General features: G+C 43.4%; 1 protein-coding gene across 2 annotated transcripts; it reads right to left on the bottom strand.

Annotated features, from left to right (window-relative positions):
* Positions 1-931: 931 nt before the first annotated feature.
* On the bottom strand, positions 932-13,239 carry LOC118364995 (protein FAM161A). Of its 2 annotated transcripts, none has more exons than XM_035746867.2 (7): positions 13,006-13,239; positions 5,406-5,674; positions 4,046-5,284; positions 3,568-3,735; positions 3,007-3,106; positions 2,629-2,786; positions 932-1,517 (listed from the first exon to the last, which is right to left on the bottom strand). In XM_035746867.2, exons 2-7 carry the CDS (start codon positions 5,588-5,590, stop codon positions 1,073-1,075), a joined length of 2,295 nt encoding a protein of 764 aa, XP_035602760.1. In that variant the 5' UTR covers positions 5,591-5,674; positions 13,006-13,239; the 3' UTR covers positions 932-1,072. The 2 variants fall into 2 exon arrangements, with proteins under 2 accessions (XP_035602760.1, XP_035602759.1); XM_035746866.2 differs by lacking the exon at positions 13,006-13,239 and adding an exon at positions 7,166-7,962.
* Between the last annotated feature and the right edge of the window lie 970 nt (positions 13,240-14,209).

The following is a 14,209-nucleotide window of genomic DNA, read 5'->3' as shown; positions in this document are numbered from 1 at the left end:
GTAGTCCACAATCATCTCCTTTGTCTTGATCACGTTGAGGGAGAGGTTGTCATCCTGGCACCACACGGCCAGGACTCTGACTTCCTCCCTATAGGCTGTCTCATCATCTCATAGGTTTTTCTTTTATTTACATCGTTGTATGTATTGTTGTGAACTGTTAGATACTGCACTGTTGGAGCTAGAAACACAAGCATTTCACTACACCCGCAATAACATCTACTAAATGTGTATGTGACCAATAAAATGTGCTTTGATGATTTATTTCCAAATTGTTTTATGACGACTTGTACAGAAATATAAATATCCCATAATGTACATGAAATACATAACACCTTTATGTTCCCAAATGTTATGTATATATGAAATGAAAGTATGATCCTGAAATATATTGCAAATGTTAGGCTACACATATTTAGTCACAAAACATTGACAAATAATTGTCTAAATAAAATGTATCACAAACATCCAAAAGTAAGTGGTCATAGTGTTGTATTTCCTGCATAGTAGGATATCACAAAACAAAGAGTACCCTAAACTGTTCAATGTGACAATTTGCATAACCATAACCTACAATTGACTCTGGTCTGTGTATCACACTAAATTGTATTTGCCATTTTCTTCTAATAAACAAGAAATTAACCAATTGTATTTACACATTTCCCATATACACACACATACATATACACATATATATATACACATACACATATATACATATATATACACACACACACACACACACACACATATACACACATATATACATATATACACACACACACACACATACATATATATACACACATATACATATACACATATATACACATATATATATATATATACACATACATATACACATATACACATATATACACACACACATACATATACACACACACATACATATACATTTATACACACACACACACATACATACATAGACAGATATCCTACCATACATTTAGCATATTTTATAGTAGAAGCATCTCTACCACTGTGTGTCAGTGTTGTAGACGTTTGCGCACAATGTAGTCCGCCTACGTGTGAGAAAATGCACTCCTTTGACTTTTCAGTCATCCTCGTCATTTTTCTTGTCTGCTATTGCAGCGTTTTCCCTATCACTCTCTGACTTCTGACTGTTTCGGCTGTACTGGCCGCTTCTATAGCTTGGGCTGCTCTCTGTACTCTTGGGCCTTTTGATGATGTCACTCCCTTCATTCTTTTCATCGTCCAGGGGCAAGTAATGCTCACTGGCATCCGAGTAATGGTCATCATCATCTGAATAATGGTCATCTGAATAATCACAATCATCTGAATAACGCCCAATGTCCTCCCTCTCCCGCCCTACTTCGTCATGGCCTTCATCCTCCCCTTTCATGGACATTAATTCATCTTTCTCAGCCACCTGCTCTCCTTCCAGTTCTTGGTCAGCAAAGCTGTCTTCATAATTGTCTGGGTAGTCATCCTGGAAGACCGTGTTGTAAATAGCTGGTGTATCTGTCTCATCCTTGTCACTGAGGAAACAAAATAAAAACATATAAACTCTTATACCATGGCATTGTTGAATACTCGTTTCTGATTGGCTTGAAGTGCATTCTAGAGCGTGCATTATTTCAGAATGCTAGGATTCAATATATTTCGTTAATTCTTACATGTTATATGTTTGAGTGGCCTATGAAAGCAACACAATTCGAACTGAAAACATTATTGCCATTGTTGAATTCGACTTTTATAATAGCAAGCTAAACGTGTGTTCGTAAATTCAATCTGGAGTGCCAGAGTGCGCTCTGGGCGTCCGTAAATTCGGAGCGTTGTCAGATTGTCCTTTAGTGAATTCAGAGCGCACAGTGGACGCTCTGGCCAAGGAGAAGCGTTGATCCAACCGTTCTGACCTCACAACGGCAGTCAAGCACTGCGAGCTAACTGCTAGCTACAAATGAGAGAACAACTCACTCAGACCATTTTACTTGCCCTAGCAGAGTTGGTTAGGCTGTTTTCATGTTGTTACCCAGATCGTTGGTGACTGTAACTGTACTGCTGGCAACAATTTAATTGCGCCTTTTTGCCGACGTTTACCAGCCATATTCAACCGGTATTGAGTGGTCGTACATTCATCAGTTATTCTGTGCTAAAACTGATGGTTTGGATAGCTAAACTAGCAGCATGTTTGTTTCGTTACCAAGGCAACTACTGCTACAGTAGTAGTACATTTGCTAGCTATTTCAGTGGATTTTGAACACATTTCTAGCGGCAAATGTGTACATTATAGCCATGGTATAAAAGGGATAATAAACTCGGGGCTCTATGCATTCTCTGTAAAATAATATACACCTTACATGTCCTTCATTATTTTCCACAGAACGCATATCCCTCATTGATTATCCCTTACACATGGCTCAACTACTTTGAAATAATATTTCTATTGATTATGAGTAACTTAACGACTGTGGTAAAATATGTTATGTATTATATGTGTTATTCACTATCACCATCTGAGACTGTAATACTGTATACAAGATCTAAGACCACAGCACAACGTGATACTGTATTGTCTTCATAGAGATTTTGACTAATGAAGTATGTTTACAAAATGTATAATTCACTATCATTGAGCCAGAAGTCTACCTTTGTTTGGAGTCACTGGAGAAGGAGGTCCTGCATGCAGAGTCTTGGCCACCTGGCCGCTGGGACTTGGGCACCTTGCCACTGACAAAGTCCTCACTCACTCCACAGCCTCGCAGGGTGTCTGTGTAGTGTTTCTCTGCAGCATGTTTGGCATTCATCTGTCAACAGACAGAAGTGAAAAATTGTATACACCATGACCAGTGATGGGTAAAATAGTCAGTCATACATTTATTATTCATGCAATATATATTTATTGTGTGAATGAGTGGACTGAGGAGATGAGGAAAGGAAGCCACTTATAACTACTGAAATGCAACCCATGTCATGGCACTCCACGTGTGTGTGTGTGTGTCTTTGTGGGGGGGGGTTCAGGCTCACCTGTGCGACCTGCTCCAACAGCAGAGGCCTCCCCTTTACTCTCTCCTGGATCTCCCTCATCTCCTCCTTGTACTCCTTCCTGCGCTGAAAGTCCTGCTTTCTGTTTGAAACACAGACAACCTCTCACCCCTGTGATCCCACAACCCTCAAATAACCCTCAACCCTGACCTATTCAACAAAAACATCACTTTTACAACCGCAGCTTACTGATATGGAAATCATTCCGAAACAATTACTTGAAACTGAAATTGGGATAAGGAACAAAAGGGTATCCACACATTAGTATGTTTTTAATGTCTTATAAAAACAATGAAGAGATCCATCCATATTCTTCAATATAATATACTAGAAAAAGAGTCACAATTGAGACTATTGAGGCAATGTTCGGTTCAGTCTTTTTAATAGTGTTAAATTAACACTTTAGGTTTGCAATTCCATTCACTACTTCCATATGAAAATGTGGGACGGGCTGTGGAGTGGGTGTTAAGTACTGGTCTCAGGTAGGTTGAGTTTTTTGGTTGCTACAAGTATTATTGTAATGTTATGGTTTTCTATGGGTACCTGAACTGCTTGAGCTTGGACTGGTTGGTCTGAGAGAGGGGCACGTGGGTGTCGTTGGCCTGGGCGCGCCTCGAAACCACCTTCGCAAGCTTCTTCTCTCTCTGCTTCTGCCTCTCACTCCATCTCGCTTCCTCTTCCTCTGCCTTCTTTCTCTGCTCAAGTACCTTTCTACTCAAGGAGACAATGACATCGATGACAGGAAGGCATGGGTGGAGGAAGGATTGTCAAAAGGGAAAATGAAGGCCAATGACACTAGAAGTAGGACTAGGGGGGTAATAATGTCAGAGGTTGGGCATTTGGTTGTTTTGGAGCTGGGAGTGTATAGGAAGTCCATAGGGATAGGAAGTCCACAGGATTCAACAGACAAGGGTTTCAACTTTCAGGGCATAACTATTCCTAAAAAGAGCAACTAAATTCTGAAGCGCTCACTAGCTCGTCTAAAAAGGAGACGCTCCTTGCTATTCTATGTGGGTAGTACCTTACGGCCTCTTGCCGTTTTTTGCTGGCATCGGTGACTTTGGCAGGCAGCTGTTCCAGACTGCCTGAGAGGGAGGAGCAGAGGCTAGAGTTGTGTGAACGGACATGCCCAGTTATGCTGATGTAAGGCCAGCGCTTGGCCCGCGGACTCATCTGCTCCTTCTCAATGTCGGCCAGGATGCGTTCGCGGTGCGAGGGGATCTGTGACGTCCGGAGCTGGAACGGCTCGCACGTCGTCAAAGGTTTCACGTCGCGCCGGCTCTCCAGCTGCTTCTTGAACCTCCTGTAGCTGGCGTCAAAGTCGGGCACCTCCGTATTTATCTTAGGCCTGTAAGAGGCACTGTTGTCATCCTCAAATCCAGTGGTGTCCCCACTGGCTTCATCCTTGGCCCACTTCCTTTCGCTAAGGTGGCGTGCAAGCATGCTGGGTGGCATGGAGGCGCTGTGGAGCAACTCCTGGGCCCTCATCTGCATCTTGATGGCGCGGTACAGCTGCTCCTCCTTCAGTTGCTCGCCCGACGCCGCCTCATACACTGCCTTGGGCACGGGCTTGGCCCTAAATGGTTGGACTCTCTCCTTGCTGTTTGGCTGGAGGTTGCGGAGCTGCACCTCTCTCTGCTCCCTCTTGAGACGTTCGCGCTCCAGGAAACTGAAGGGCTGCTGGGTGGAGCACAGACGCTGCTGCTCCCGCTCACGCGTGGCCCGCCGTGCCTCGTCGCGTTCTTGGAGCTCCTCATACAGGGGCAGGCGCACGTGGGCGGGTACGGAGCTGGCACGGAACTTGCGCTGGCATTCTGTCAGCTCCTCTAGCTGCTTCCGTAGGGCCATGTTCTCCAGCTCAATCTCTGACCGTGTCTTGACACCTTTCTGGTGCTTCTGGTTCTCCCGCAGCGTCATGTGGAACGGCTTGGGGACGGTCACTTTGGGTTTCCAAGGCTCGTGTTCGACATCTTTTCGCCCTTGCTTCCGGTCCTTACCCTTGATGCCGTTCTTGTTGTCCCCAATGAGGCTCTGGTGGGAGGATGTGGACAGGTGACACTTGCGAGGCGACAGCTTGAAGTCCTGCCACATGTTCTTGATGTGCTCTTTGGGAGAGGACTGCAGACCCTTCTCCACATTGTTGTCGACAGTACCTTCCTCGTCAGATGTGTCCGACAGCCCAGAGCCCCTCCTCAGCTCCAGAGCAGAGTGGGCCTTCCTCAGACGCCTCACAGGCATGGGGCTGATCTTCAAGTACGACCTGGTGAGCGAACAAAGATTTTACACCCTTCTAATATTAATTGACACGTACCAACTTCAGCTTATCATCTTGATGGTTAATCAAGAAAAACAACAAATTCCAAACAAGAGCCACAACACACCTGTGTGCCTGTGCCCCCTGCACATTTTCTGAGGGTGGTCTGCTTTTGAGCTCCAGCTTCTTGCGGTACATGCCCTCTAGCTCGGCCATGGTGCGAAGGTGGGCCCTCTTCAGCTCCTCCAGTTTACGATAGTACTCCTCGTTGGAGAAGTAGAACTCACGCAAGTCGATGTGATCCCCTGTCATTCGGTAGTCTTTGATAATCAGGGGGCTGCCCTTCCCGGGGGCATCCCCATCACCGTACTCAGAACCCGAGTCGTCATACTGCAGCTGAGAAGTCAAAGAAAGTCATGAGGGAAATGAATCAAAAAACATTTACGTTGTGCACGGATTGTGGAGCATGTGTCTGGAATCCATTCCATACAAATAATAAAAGTAGCCTACAAAAGGACATTATTGGTCAAATGTAAAATCGACTTTGTCTCGGACCTAACACCGGTGCCAATATATCCTCCAAACACCGGCTTCTCTGGCATTATCCCTTAAGTAAGTAATTGGAAGCAACGGGTATCTTGGATATGATTATGGTTGCATGAAAGAAAGAGCCTTTCAACTGTATTTCTATGACTTTCAGATATTTCTTGAATGGGTGGCCCCATTTGTGTTAATATGCCAAATGTATGGAAGTGTGTCATCGTGTAAGAGTAGTACTGGTGACTGGACATATTGTGGATGGTTATGAAGTGTCTAGAGTAGAACATAATATGAGATGGCTACTTGAGGCCTAAGCTCATTATCCCCAGCTCTGTGGGTTTGGATGACCTATCCATATGGTCACGCACAGAATGTGGGTGATAATGGAAGGAGTGTGTTCAACTTTCACACTAGCTGCTCGGCCCCCAACCATCTCCATCTTTTTTCGAGGGGGTGATGAATGGACGAGATCAAATCATACATTTACAAATATTAAGAAAATATGTCTAAAACTTGGACAAGCAATTCTAACTAGTATCCTACTGGTTAGAGTACAAGCCAGATAAAAATGAATGTACTTTCTAAATTATTTATTTTTTGAGATGCCCAGATGTAGGGAAGATCATTGTCCAGTGAGGAAAAATAAAATGGGATTTGAAATAATGTTGTCCAATGGAAATTAAGCATTTAGGATTACTGGCACTATGACGTCAGCGTAAGCTAGTCAATGAGGGAAGCCAAAAATAGGCCAGTCACAAGTTACAGGTGAAATCCTCTCCCACACAGGCAGGTTGACCTGAAAACAGTCAAATCTCTGTAGTAACATTTGAGAACAACATGGATTTATGAGAATCCACCGACATAAGTACATGCTTGACCTGAAGTTTCCCAATCTTTAACATGAGTGACATTAAATATATTCATTAATAGATTCTCCACTTAATTTACATCACTATCCAGTATCATAGGATATACATTAGGCCTACTTACATCAACTTGTATGCAATGTATGATCAATATGTTTTATGACTAAGCTATCTAGCAGATCAATGAGGGAGGACCAAATAATTAGCTTATTATGGAATTTTGACCCCATGAATGTAAAATATATATATGTAGGGTTCCTATGGGCAACTGATTCCATTCCTCTCCAGATCAACATAAAGATTGGAGGTAACTTATAACGTTGATGGATTGGTTAGTGGGATGAATGGCATCTTGCCAAGTGTTGGATGGCGTTCCAGTCCTCTTTCCACCCTTATGCTGCATTTCAACCAATCATTTCAGAATATTTCTTGATTGCTTAGCTCAACTTTCAAATACCAAACTCATCTGCCGATATCTTACCTCTTTTTCGTAGTCTCGATTGTCAATACGACCAGCTGCTGGCGAACATGGAAGGGCTCGCTGCCTTTCATACAACGCCAACGGAGCCTTGGTATGTGGGTCTACCGGCGTTTTCAAACAGGAGGTCACCAGGACGTTGGCGCGATGGGCATTCGCCATTGTTTCCCCTGTTCTTGCTTTCTTTGTCAAAGTTTAATGTAGTAGAGACGCTACAACTACTTGGCAAACGCTATCAAAAGAACAGCAGGTGCTCTCCAGAGCAACATCGACGCGTCGTGTGGTTGTGAAGGAAATGACTAGTTGTTTCAGGAAGTAAGAGTTTTTTTTTTTTTTTAACTGTTATGGTGCACATTTATTAGTATTTAGAGCCTAACAGCTTTCTTGTTGGCAGAGTATTTCATTTTCTTAACATATAGTTTGATTTATTTTTGCAAGGTATGAAAATGTGGTGTTTTGTTTCTAAAATTACATTTGTGAATATGACATTTGGCTAAATGAATTATATAAAATAGTTTAAACTTATTTTCTATTGTAGGTAAAGAATCCAAGCAGTACATCTCTCCAAAATAGTGTAAAATCTTCATAAATGTAATTTTCAATTATACATCTACTGATGTCTTGGCAAAGATTCATTCTGGGTGGTCATTACAAAAGGTACAATTGGATTTTTTAAAAACTTCTTCATATAGTGGTTGGCAGGATAATATGTATGAATCATTTTAAAAGAAACTTCCTTCATTTGGTTAATAAGTAGGTATATGTGTGGCAATATCCAAACTTTTCTCTAGCGGTTGAAAAAGTACCAAATTGTCATACTTGAGTAAAAGTAAAGATACCTTAATAGAAAATGATTCAAGTGAAAGTCACCCAGTAAAATCGTACTGGAGTAAAAGTCTTGAAGTATTTGGGTTTAAATATACTCGAGTATCAAAAATAAATGTAATTGCTCAAATGTACTGAAGTATCATGAGTAAAAGTATTAATCATTTCAAATTCCTTATATTAAGCAAACCAGAAGGCACCATTTATTTTAATTTTTTAAGGATAGCCAGTTGCATGCTCAAACACTCAGATATAATTTACAAACAAAGCATGTGTTTAGAGAGTCCGCCAGATCAGAGGCAGTAGGAATGACCAGGGATGTTCTCTTGATAAGTGTGTGAATTATACAATTTCCTGTCCTGCTAAGCATTTCAAATGTAACGAGTACTTTTGGGTGTCAGGGAAAATGTATTGAGTAAAAAGTACAGAATTTTATTTAAGAATGTAGTGACGTAAAAGTTGTGAAAAATATAGTCAAGTAAAGTACAGATACGCCAAATAACTACTTAAGTACTTTACAACCACTGCTTTTTCCCAACCAATAGTATCAAATAAACCATTCCAGTAAGGCATGACATAAGGTACAACATATCCTGTTGATACAAGATACAGCATCCTGTTGAAACAAGGCTCATATAGCTCCATTGGACTAAAAGAAAAACAAATCTTTCCTACTGTTGAGTCAACAAGCTTAATTGTAAGTATGTTCTGAGGGTCAGGTCTTGACACGTTCCTGATTAATAAAGAGGGAATGGCATTTTAAACAATTGCAAAATCTTCAGGTGTTACAGGGATTTTGTAAAGTGATAAGAATTCCTTTTAAGTAAAATACTTTACATTTACAAGTTGGCTCAGGATATTATTTCAGAACCAATATTCTAAAGACAAAGAAGTATTTTTATACAATATGTCCCGATTATTCCATATATACTGTGTGGAGAAAAACTATGCTTATAAATGAAGGACCATGACAAGAAAACCTGCAATGAAAAGCAGAGTGTCACTGGAACTTTTAAGGCCACCAAAAGTAGAGACGACATGAGTATTAAAGTTCCACATAGTGGGTCTTCTTAGGAATTGTTTTATCCAATTGATCTTAAAAGTAGTATTTAAGGTAGTAAAGTCCAGAAAATGTGTATTCATTAGTTTTCCTAATGTAATGGGTACAGTGTCTCCACAGAAAGTTCAAAAGCATCTGGTCTCTCTCTTTGCTTATTTTACCTTCAAGATATAAAGATAGCATGTCTAGAGATTCCTAATAACCAACGCTGAAGGTCTCTTCCTTTTAAAGATAAGATTTCTGATACTTAGTAATGGTTATGCCTAAATATGTAAGTTATTCTACTGGAATACCATAATATGAGGTTGTCACACAATCTTTGACCACCATAAGTCCACATGTATTAATGTTAAGACATAGACCAGATGCTTTGGAAAAAGATTATCACATGAATCGATATGGGAATCTGACTAGCATCTTTCAGAAAAAGTGTTGTATTGTCAGCCAGATGGCTTATAATAATTTCTTTATCAGCTATGGAAATACCTTGTACAGGACTATTATTTAAAGTATTTGGGTGATTAATAAAAGCATACAGTGAGATAGACAACCTTGCCTAATTCCTCTCTTTAACTCAAAATGTAGGTGTGGTGCCACATTTCAGTTTGACAGAGCTGTTACCATTCTTATATATCAGGCCTCAGGATAAGACCCAGATGCAGACAGTTCAAAGTAACAAGAGTTTATTACAACAGGGGGCACGCAAGTGACAAGTCAAGGGCAGGCAGAGGTCAGTAAATCCAGAGCAGAGTCTGTAAGGTACAGAACGGCAGGCAGGATCAGGGCAGGCAGAATGGTTCAAACAGGGACTAGAGAAAAAACAGGAGTACGGGCATGACAAGACAAACTAGCAACAGACAACAGAAAACGCAGGTATAAATGCACAGGGGATAATGAGGAAAATGGACGACACCTGGATGGGAATGGAGAAGAGCACAAGACAGGTGCAACAGATCAGGGTGTGACAGTACACCCTCCCCAGGGACGTCACCTGGCATCCTACCCGGGCACATACCTGGTTGACCGGGGTGCCAGCGGTGGAATTCAGTGATGAGGGCTGTGTCCAGGATGTTCCTAGCGGGGACCCAACACCTTTCCTCTGGACCATAACCCTCCCAGTCAACCAGGTACTGGAATCCCCTGCCCCGAGATTGAACACTCAGGAGACGCCCCGCCGTGTAAGCCGGATGGCTATCGATGAGATGGGGGGGAGACAGAGGTTTAATCCCTGATACATGAAACATGGGATGTATACGGAAGGTGAGGGGCAACAGAAGACTAACAGCAGAGGGGCTAAGGACCTTGGACATGGGGAAAGGGACAATAAAACGGGGGGAACGTTTGCGGGACTCTCCCCGGAGGGGCAGATCCCGAGTGGACAGCCATACCCTCTGCCCAAGACGATACCTGGAGGTGGTCTTGAAAAGAGCGGACCGAGCTCTCTTCCAGGTACGCCAACGGCGGACAAACATCTGGGCTGAGGGTATGTTGACCTCTTCCTTGGGAAGAGCAGGGGTTGATAACCCAAGGAGCACTCGAAAGGTGAGAGCCCAGTGGCCAAGCAGGGAAGGGTGTTCCGGACGTACTCCACCCACACGAGTTGCTGGGTCCAGGTGGTGGGGTTGGCCGAGACATCGAAGAGTCGTCTCCAGGTTCTGATTGGCACGCTCCAAACTGGCTGTTAATTTGGGGAATGAAACCCGGAGGACATGGTGGCCGACGATCCAATGAGTGTGCAGAACACCTTCCAGAACTGGGATGTGAACCACGGTCGGGGGGCCTCCCGGGTGGTGCAGTGGTTAAGGGTGCTGTACTGCAGCGCCAGCTGTGCCACCAGAGACTCTGGGTTCGCGCCCAGGCTCTGTCGTAACCGGCCGCGACCGGGAGGTCCGTGGGGTGACGCACAATTGGCTTTTGTGTTGTTCAGGTTAGGGAGGGTTTGGCCGGTAGGGATATCCTTGTCTCATCGCGCACCAGCGACTACTGTGGCGGGCCGGGCGCAGTGCACGTTAACCAAGGTTGCCAGCTGCACGGTGTTTCCTCCGACACATTGGTGCGGCTGGCTTCCGGGTTGGATGCGCGCTGTGTTTTAAGAAGCAGTGTGGCTTGGTTGGGTTGTGTATCGGAGGACGCATGACTTTCAACCTTCTTCTCTCCCGAGCCCGTACGGGAGTTGAAGCGATGAGATAAGATAGTAGCTACTAACAATTGGATACCACAAAATTGGGGAGAAAAAGGGGTAAAAAAAAAAGAAAAGAAAAAAAAAAGAGAACCACGGTCAGAAAGCATGTCCATCGGAAGTCCATGGGTCCAGAAGACGTGCTGCACCATGAGCTGGGTCATCTCCTTGGCAGAAGGTAGCTTGGGGAAGGGAATGAAATGGGCGGCTTTGGAAAACCTGTCCACAACCGTGAGGATAGTGGTGTTTCGATCAGTCGGAGGGAGACCAGTGATGAAGTCCATGGATATATGTGACCAGGGACGATGAGGGACAGGAAGAGGTTGAAGGAGGCCAGCCGAAGCTTGCCGATGATTCTTGTTCTGAGCACAGACAGTGCAGGCGGTGACGAACGCTAAGACGTCCGGAACCATGGTGGGCCATCAAAAGTGTTGTCGCACAAAGGCCAGGGTCCGACAGGAGCCATGGTGGCAGGCAAGCCTGGAGGAATGAGCCCATTCCAGGACAGGGGAGCAGGCAGCATCTGGAACATCCGGTTAGTCGTCTGGGAACCCTGCGCCACAGACATGGTTCTCTATTCCCCCAGATGAGGGTAGCCACCAGGCACGAGGTAGGAAGTATGGTCTCGGGGTTAGAGGGTGTAGAAGCGGGGCAATAGAGGCGTGAAAGCGCATCCGGCTTAACATTCTTAGACCCCGGGCGGTAGGAGATGGTGAAGTTGAACATGGTGAATAACCGGGCCCATCGAGCTTGCCTGGAGTTGAGACCCTTGGAGTTGAGACCCTTGGCGGTGCGGAGATATTCCAGGTTCTTGTGATCCTTCAACACTATGAATGTGAAGTTCCACCCACTCTAACCAGTGTCTCCACTCCTCGATTTCCCACATCATAATTCCTTTCCGTGGCGTTAAGGCAATGGAAGAAGGCGACGCAGAGATCCAGCTTAAAGTCCAGGGCAGAATGCTGGGACAGGACGACCCCCACTCCGATATCCGAAAAGCCTACTTCCAACACAAACTAACGGGACGGGTCCGGATGGATCAATATGGGAGCTGTGATGAAGCAGTGCTTAAGGTCCAGGAACGCCCGGTCAACAGCTGGGGACCACATGAATGGCAACTTGGGAGAGGTGAGTGCTAACTCTGGATAAAACGGTGATAGGAATTGGCAAACCCCCCCAAAAAACATTGCAGCTGCACGCTGGACGTGGTTTGGGACCAATCCACCACAGCTCTCACCTTTCCCGGATGCATCTGCACATTCCTAAGGAAGGAGATGGTGGAGTGATGGAACTCACATTTTTCAGCTTTGGCAAACAGCTGGTTCTCCAGGAGATGCTGGATTGTTTGTCAGACATGGAGAACGTGTTCTTGAGCCGAGCGGGAAAAGACGAGGATGTCGTTGAGGTAGATGAACACGAACCGGTTCAACATATCCCAGAGAAGGTCATTAACCTCTTACGTCGACACGCACGCTTACCCGGCACGCATGCGTCCCATTTAGACATCTGGAAATGCAAATGCGCTACGCTAAATGCTAATAGCACTCGTTAAAACTCAAACGTTCATTAAAACACACATGCAGGGTACTGAATTAAAGCTACACTCCTTGTGAATCCAGCCAACAAGTCAGATTTTTAAAATGCTTTTCGGCGAAAGCATGAGAAGCTATTATCTGATAGCATGCAACACCCCGAAAGACCCGAAGGGGACGTAAACAAAATAATTAGCATAGTCGGCGCTACACAAAACGCAGAAATAAAATATAAAACATTCATTACCTTTGACGATCTTCTTTGTTGACACTCCTAGATGTCCCATAAACATCACTATTGACAGGTCGAAGTAACAAGAGTTTATTACAGCAAGCGACAGGTCAAGGGCAGGCAGAGGTCAGTAATCCAGAGCAGAGTCCGAAAGGTACAGATCAGATCAGGGCAGGCAGAATGGTCAAAACCAGGAAAACTAGAAAACAGGGACTATAGAGAAAACAGGAGTATAGGACGCTGGTAGGCTTGACAAGACTAACTGGCAACAGACAAACAGAAAACACATAAATGGATAATGAGGAAATGGGCGACACCTGGAGGGGGGTGGAGACAAGCACAAGACAGATGAAACAGATCAGGGTGTGACAGTATGGAGAGTCTTAATAGCCTTAGAGAATAAATCCACAAAGCCAAATTTCCCAAGGGAGTGGAAGAAGAACTGATGCTCCACTGTCAAATACTTTGTAAAAATCAAAAAAATAATATGAAGCTATCCTCGGTTATTAGGTCCGAGTAGTCAAGTATGTCTAATACTAGTCTGATATTGTTAGAAATATATATGTTCCAAATAAAGCCAGATTGTTTCATCAATGATTGCATCTAGGACTTATTTAATTATATTAGAAGTAAGGCTAATATGTTATAGTCATTATTAAGAAGACAAATTGGACGCCAGTTATCGATGTACAGCACTTGTTTTTTTATTAACCCCTGACTCATTGTAGGAGGGAGAACATTGTTTTTAATACTCTCTAAAAAAAACTTCAGGTAGGAAGATAACTACTTGTTCAGAAAATAACTTGTACAATTCTGCTGTAATTCCATCAATACCTCGGGATTTATTGATCTTTAGAGGTTTGATAGACTCGATAACTATGAGTTCATCACACTGTTTAGATTCTGTATCACTGATAGTGAACACATACATTGCCTGTAAAAAATTGCGACAGTATTTAGTTATTCATTTTTTCTAATCTGTAATAACACAATGTTTAAATTATGGAGTGTGTTATTTGTAGTGACATTTCTCAAGTCTAAAGAAATAGGATGAATTCTGTTCTCCCTCAAGCCATTTTTCCTAGATCTAATAAAAGCTCCTTCTGCTTTTAATCTATGTACTGTATATTATCCAGTTTATTTAATCTATGTACGGTATATTATCCAGTTTATTTAATCTATGTACGGTATATTATCCAGTTTAATCCATGTACTGTAT

The sequence above is a fragment of the Oncorhynchus keta genome, chromosome 32, assembly GCF_023373465.1.
Source record: "Oncorhynchus keta strain PuntledgeMale-10-30-2019 chromosome 32, Oket_V2, whole genome shotgun sequence".
Taxonomy (NCBI): Eukaryota; Metazoa; Chordata; class Actinopteri; order Salmoniformes; family Salmonidae; genus Oncorhynchus; species Oncorhynchus keta.
The sequence above is the reverse complement of the archived record's forward strand: the minus strand, read 5'-3'. Positions and strand labels throughout refer to the sequence as shown.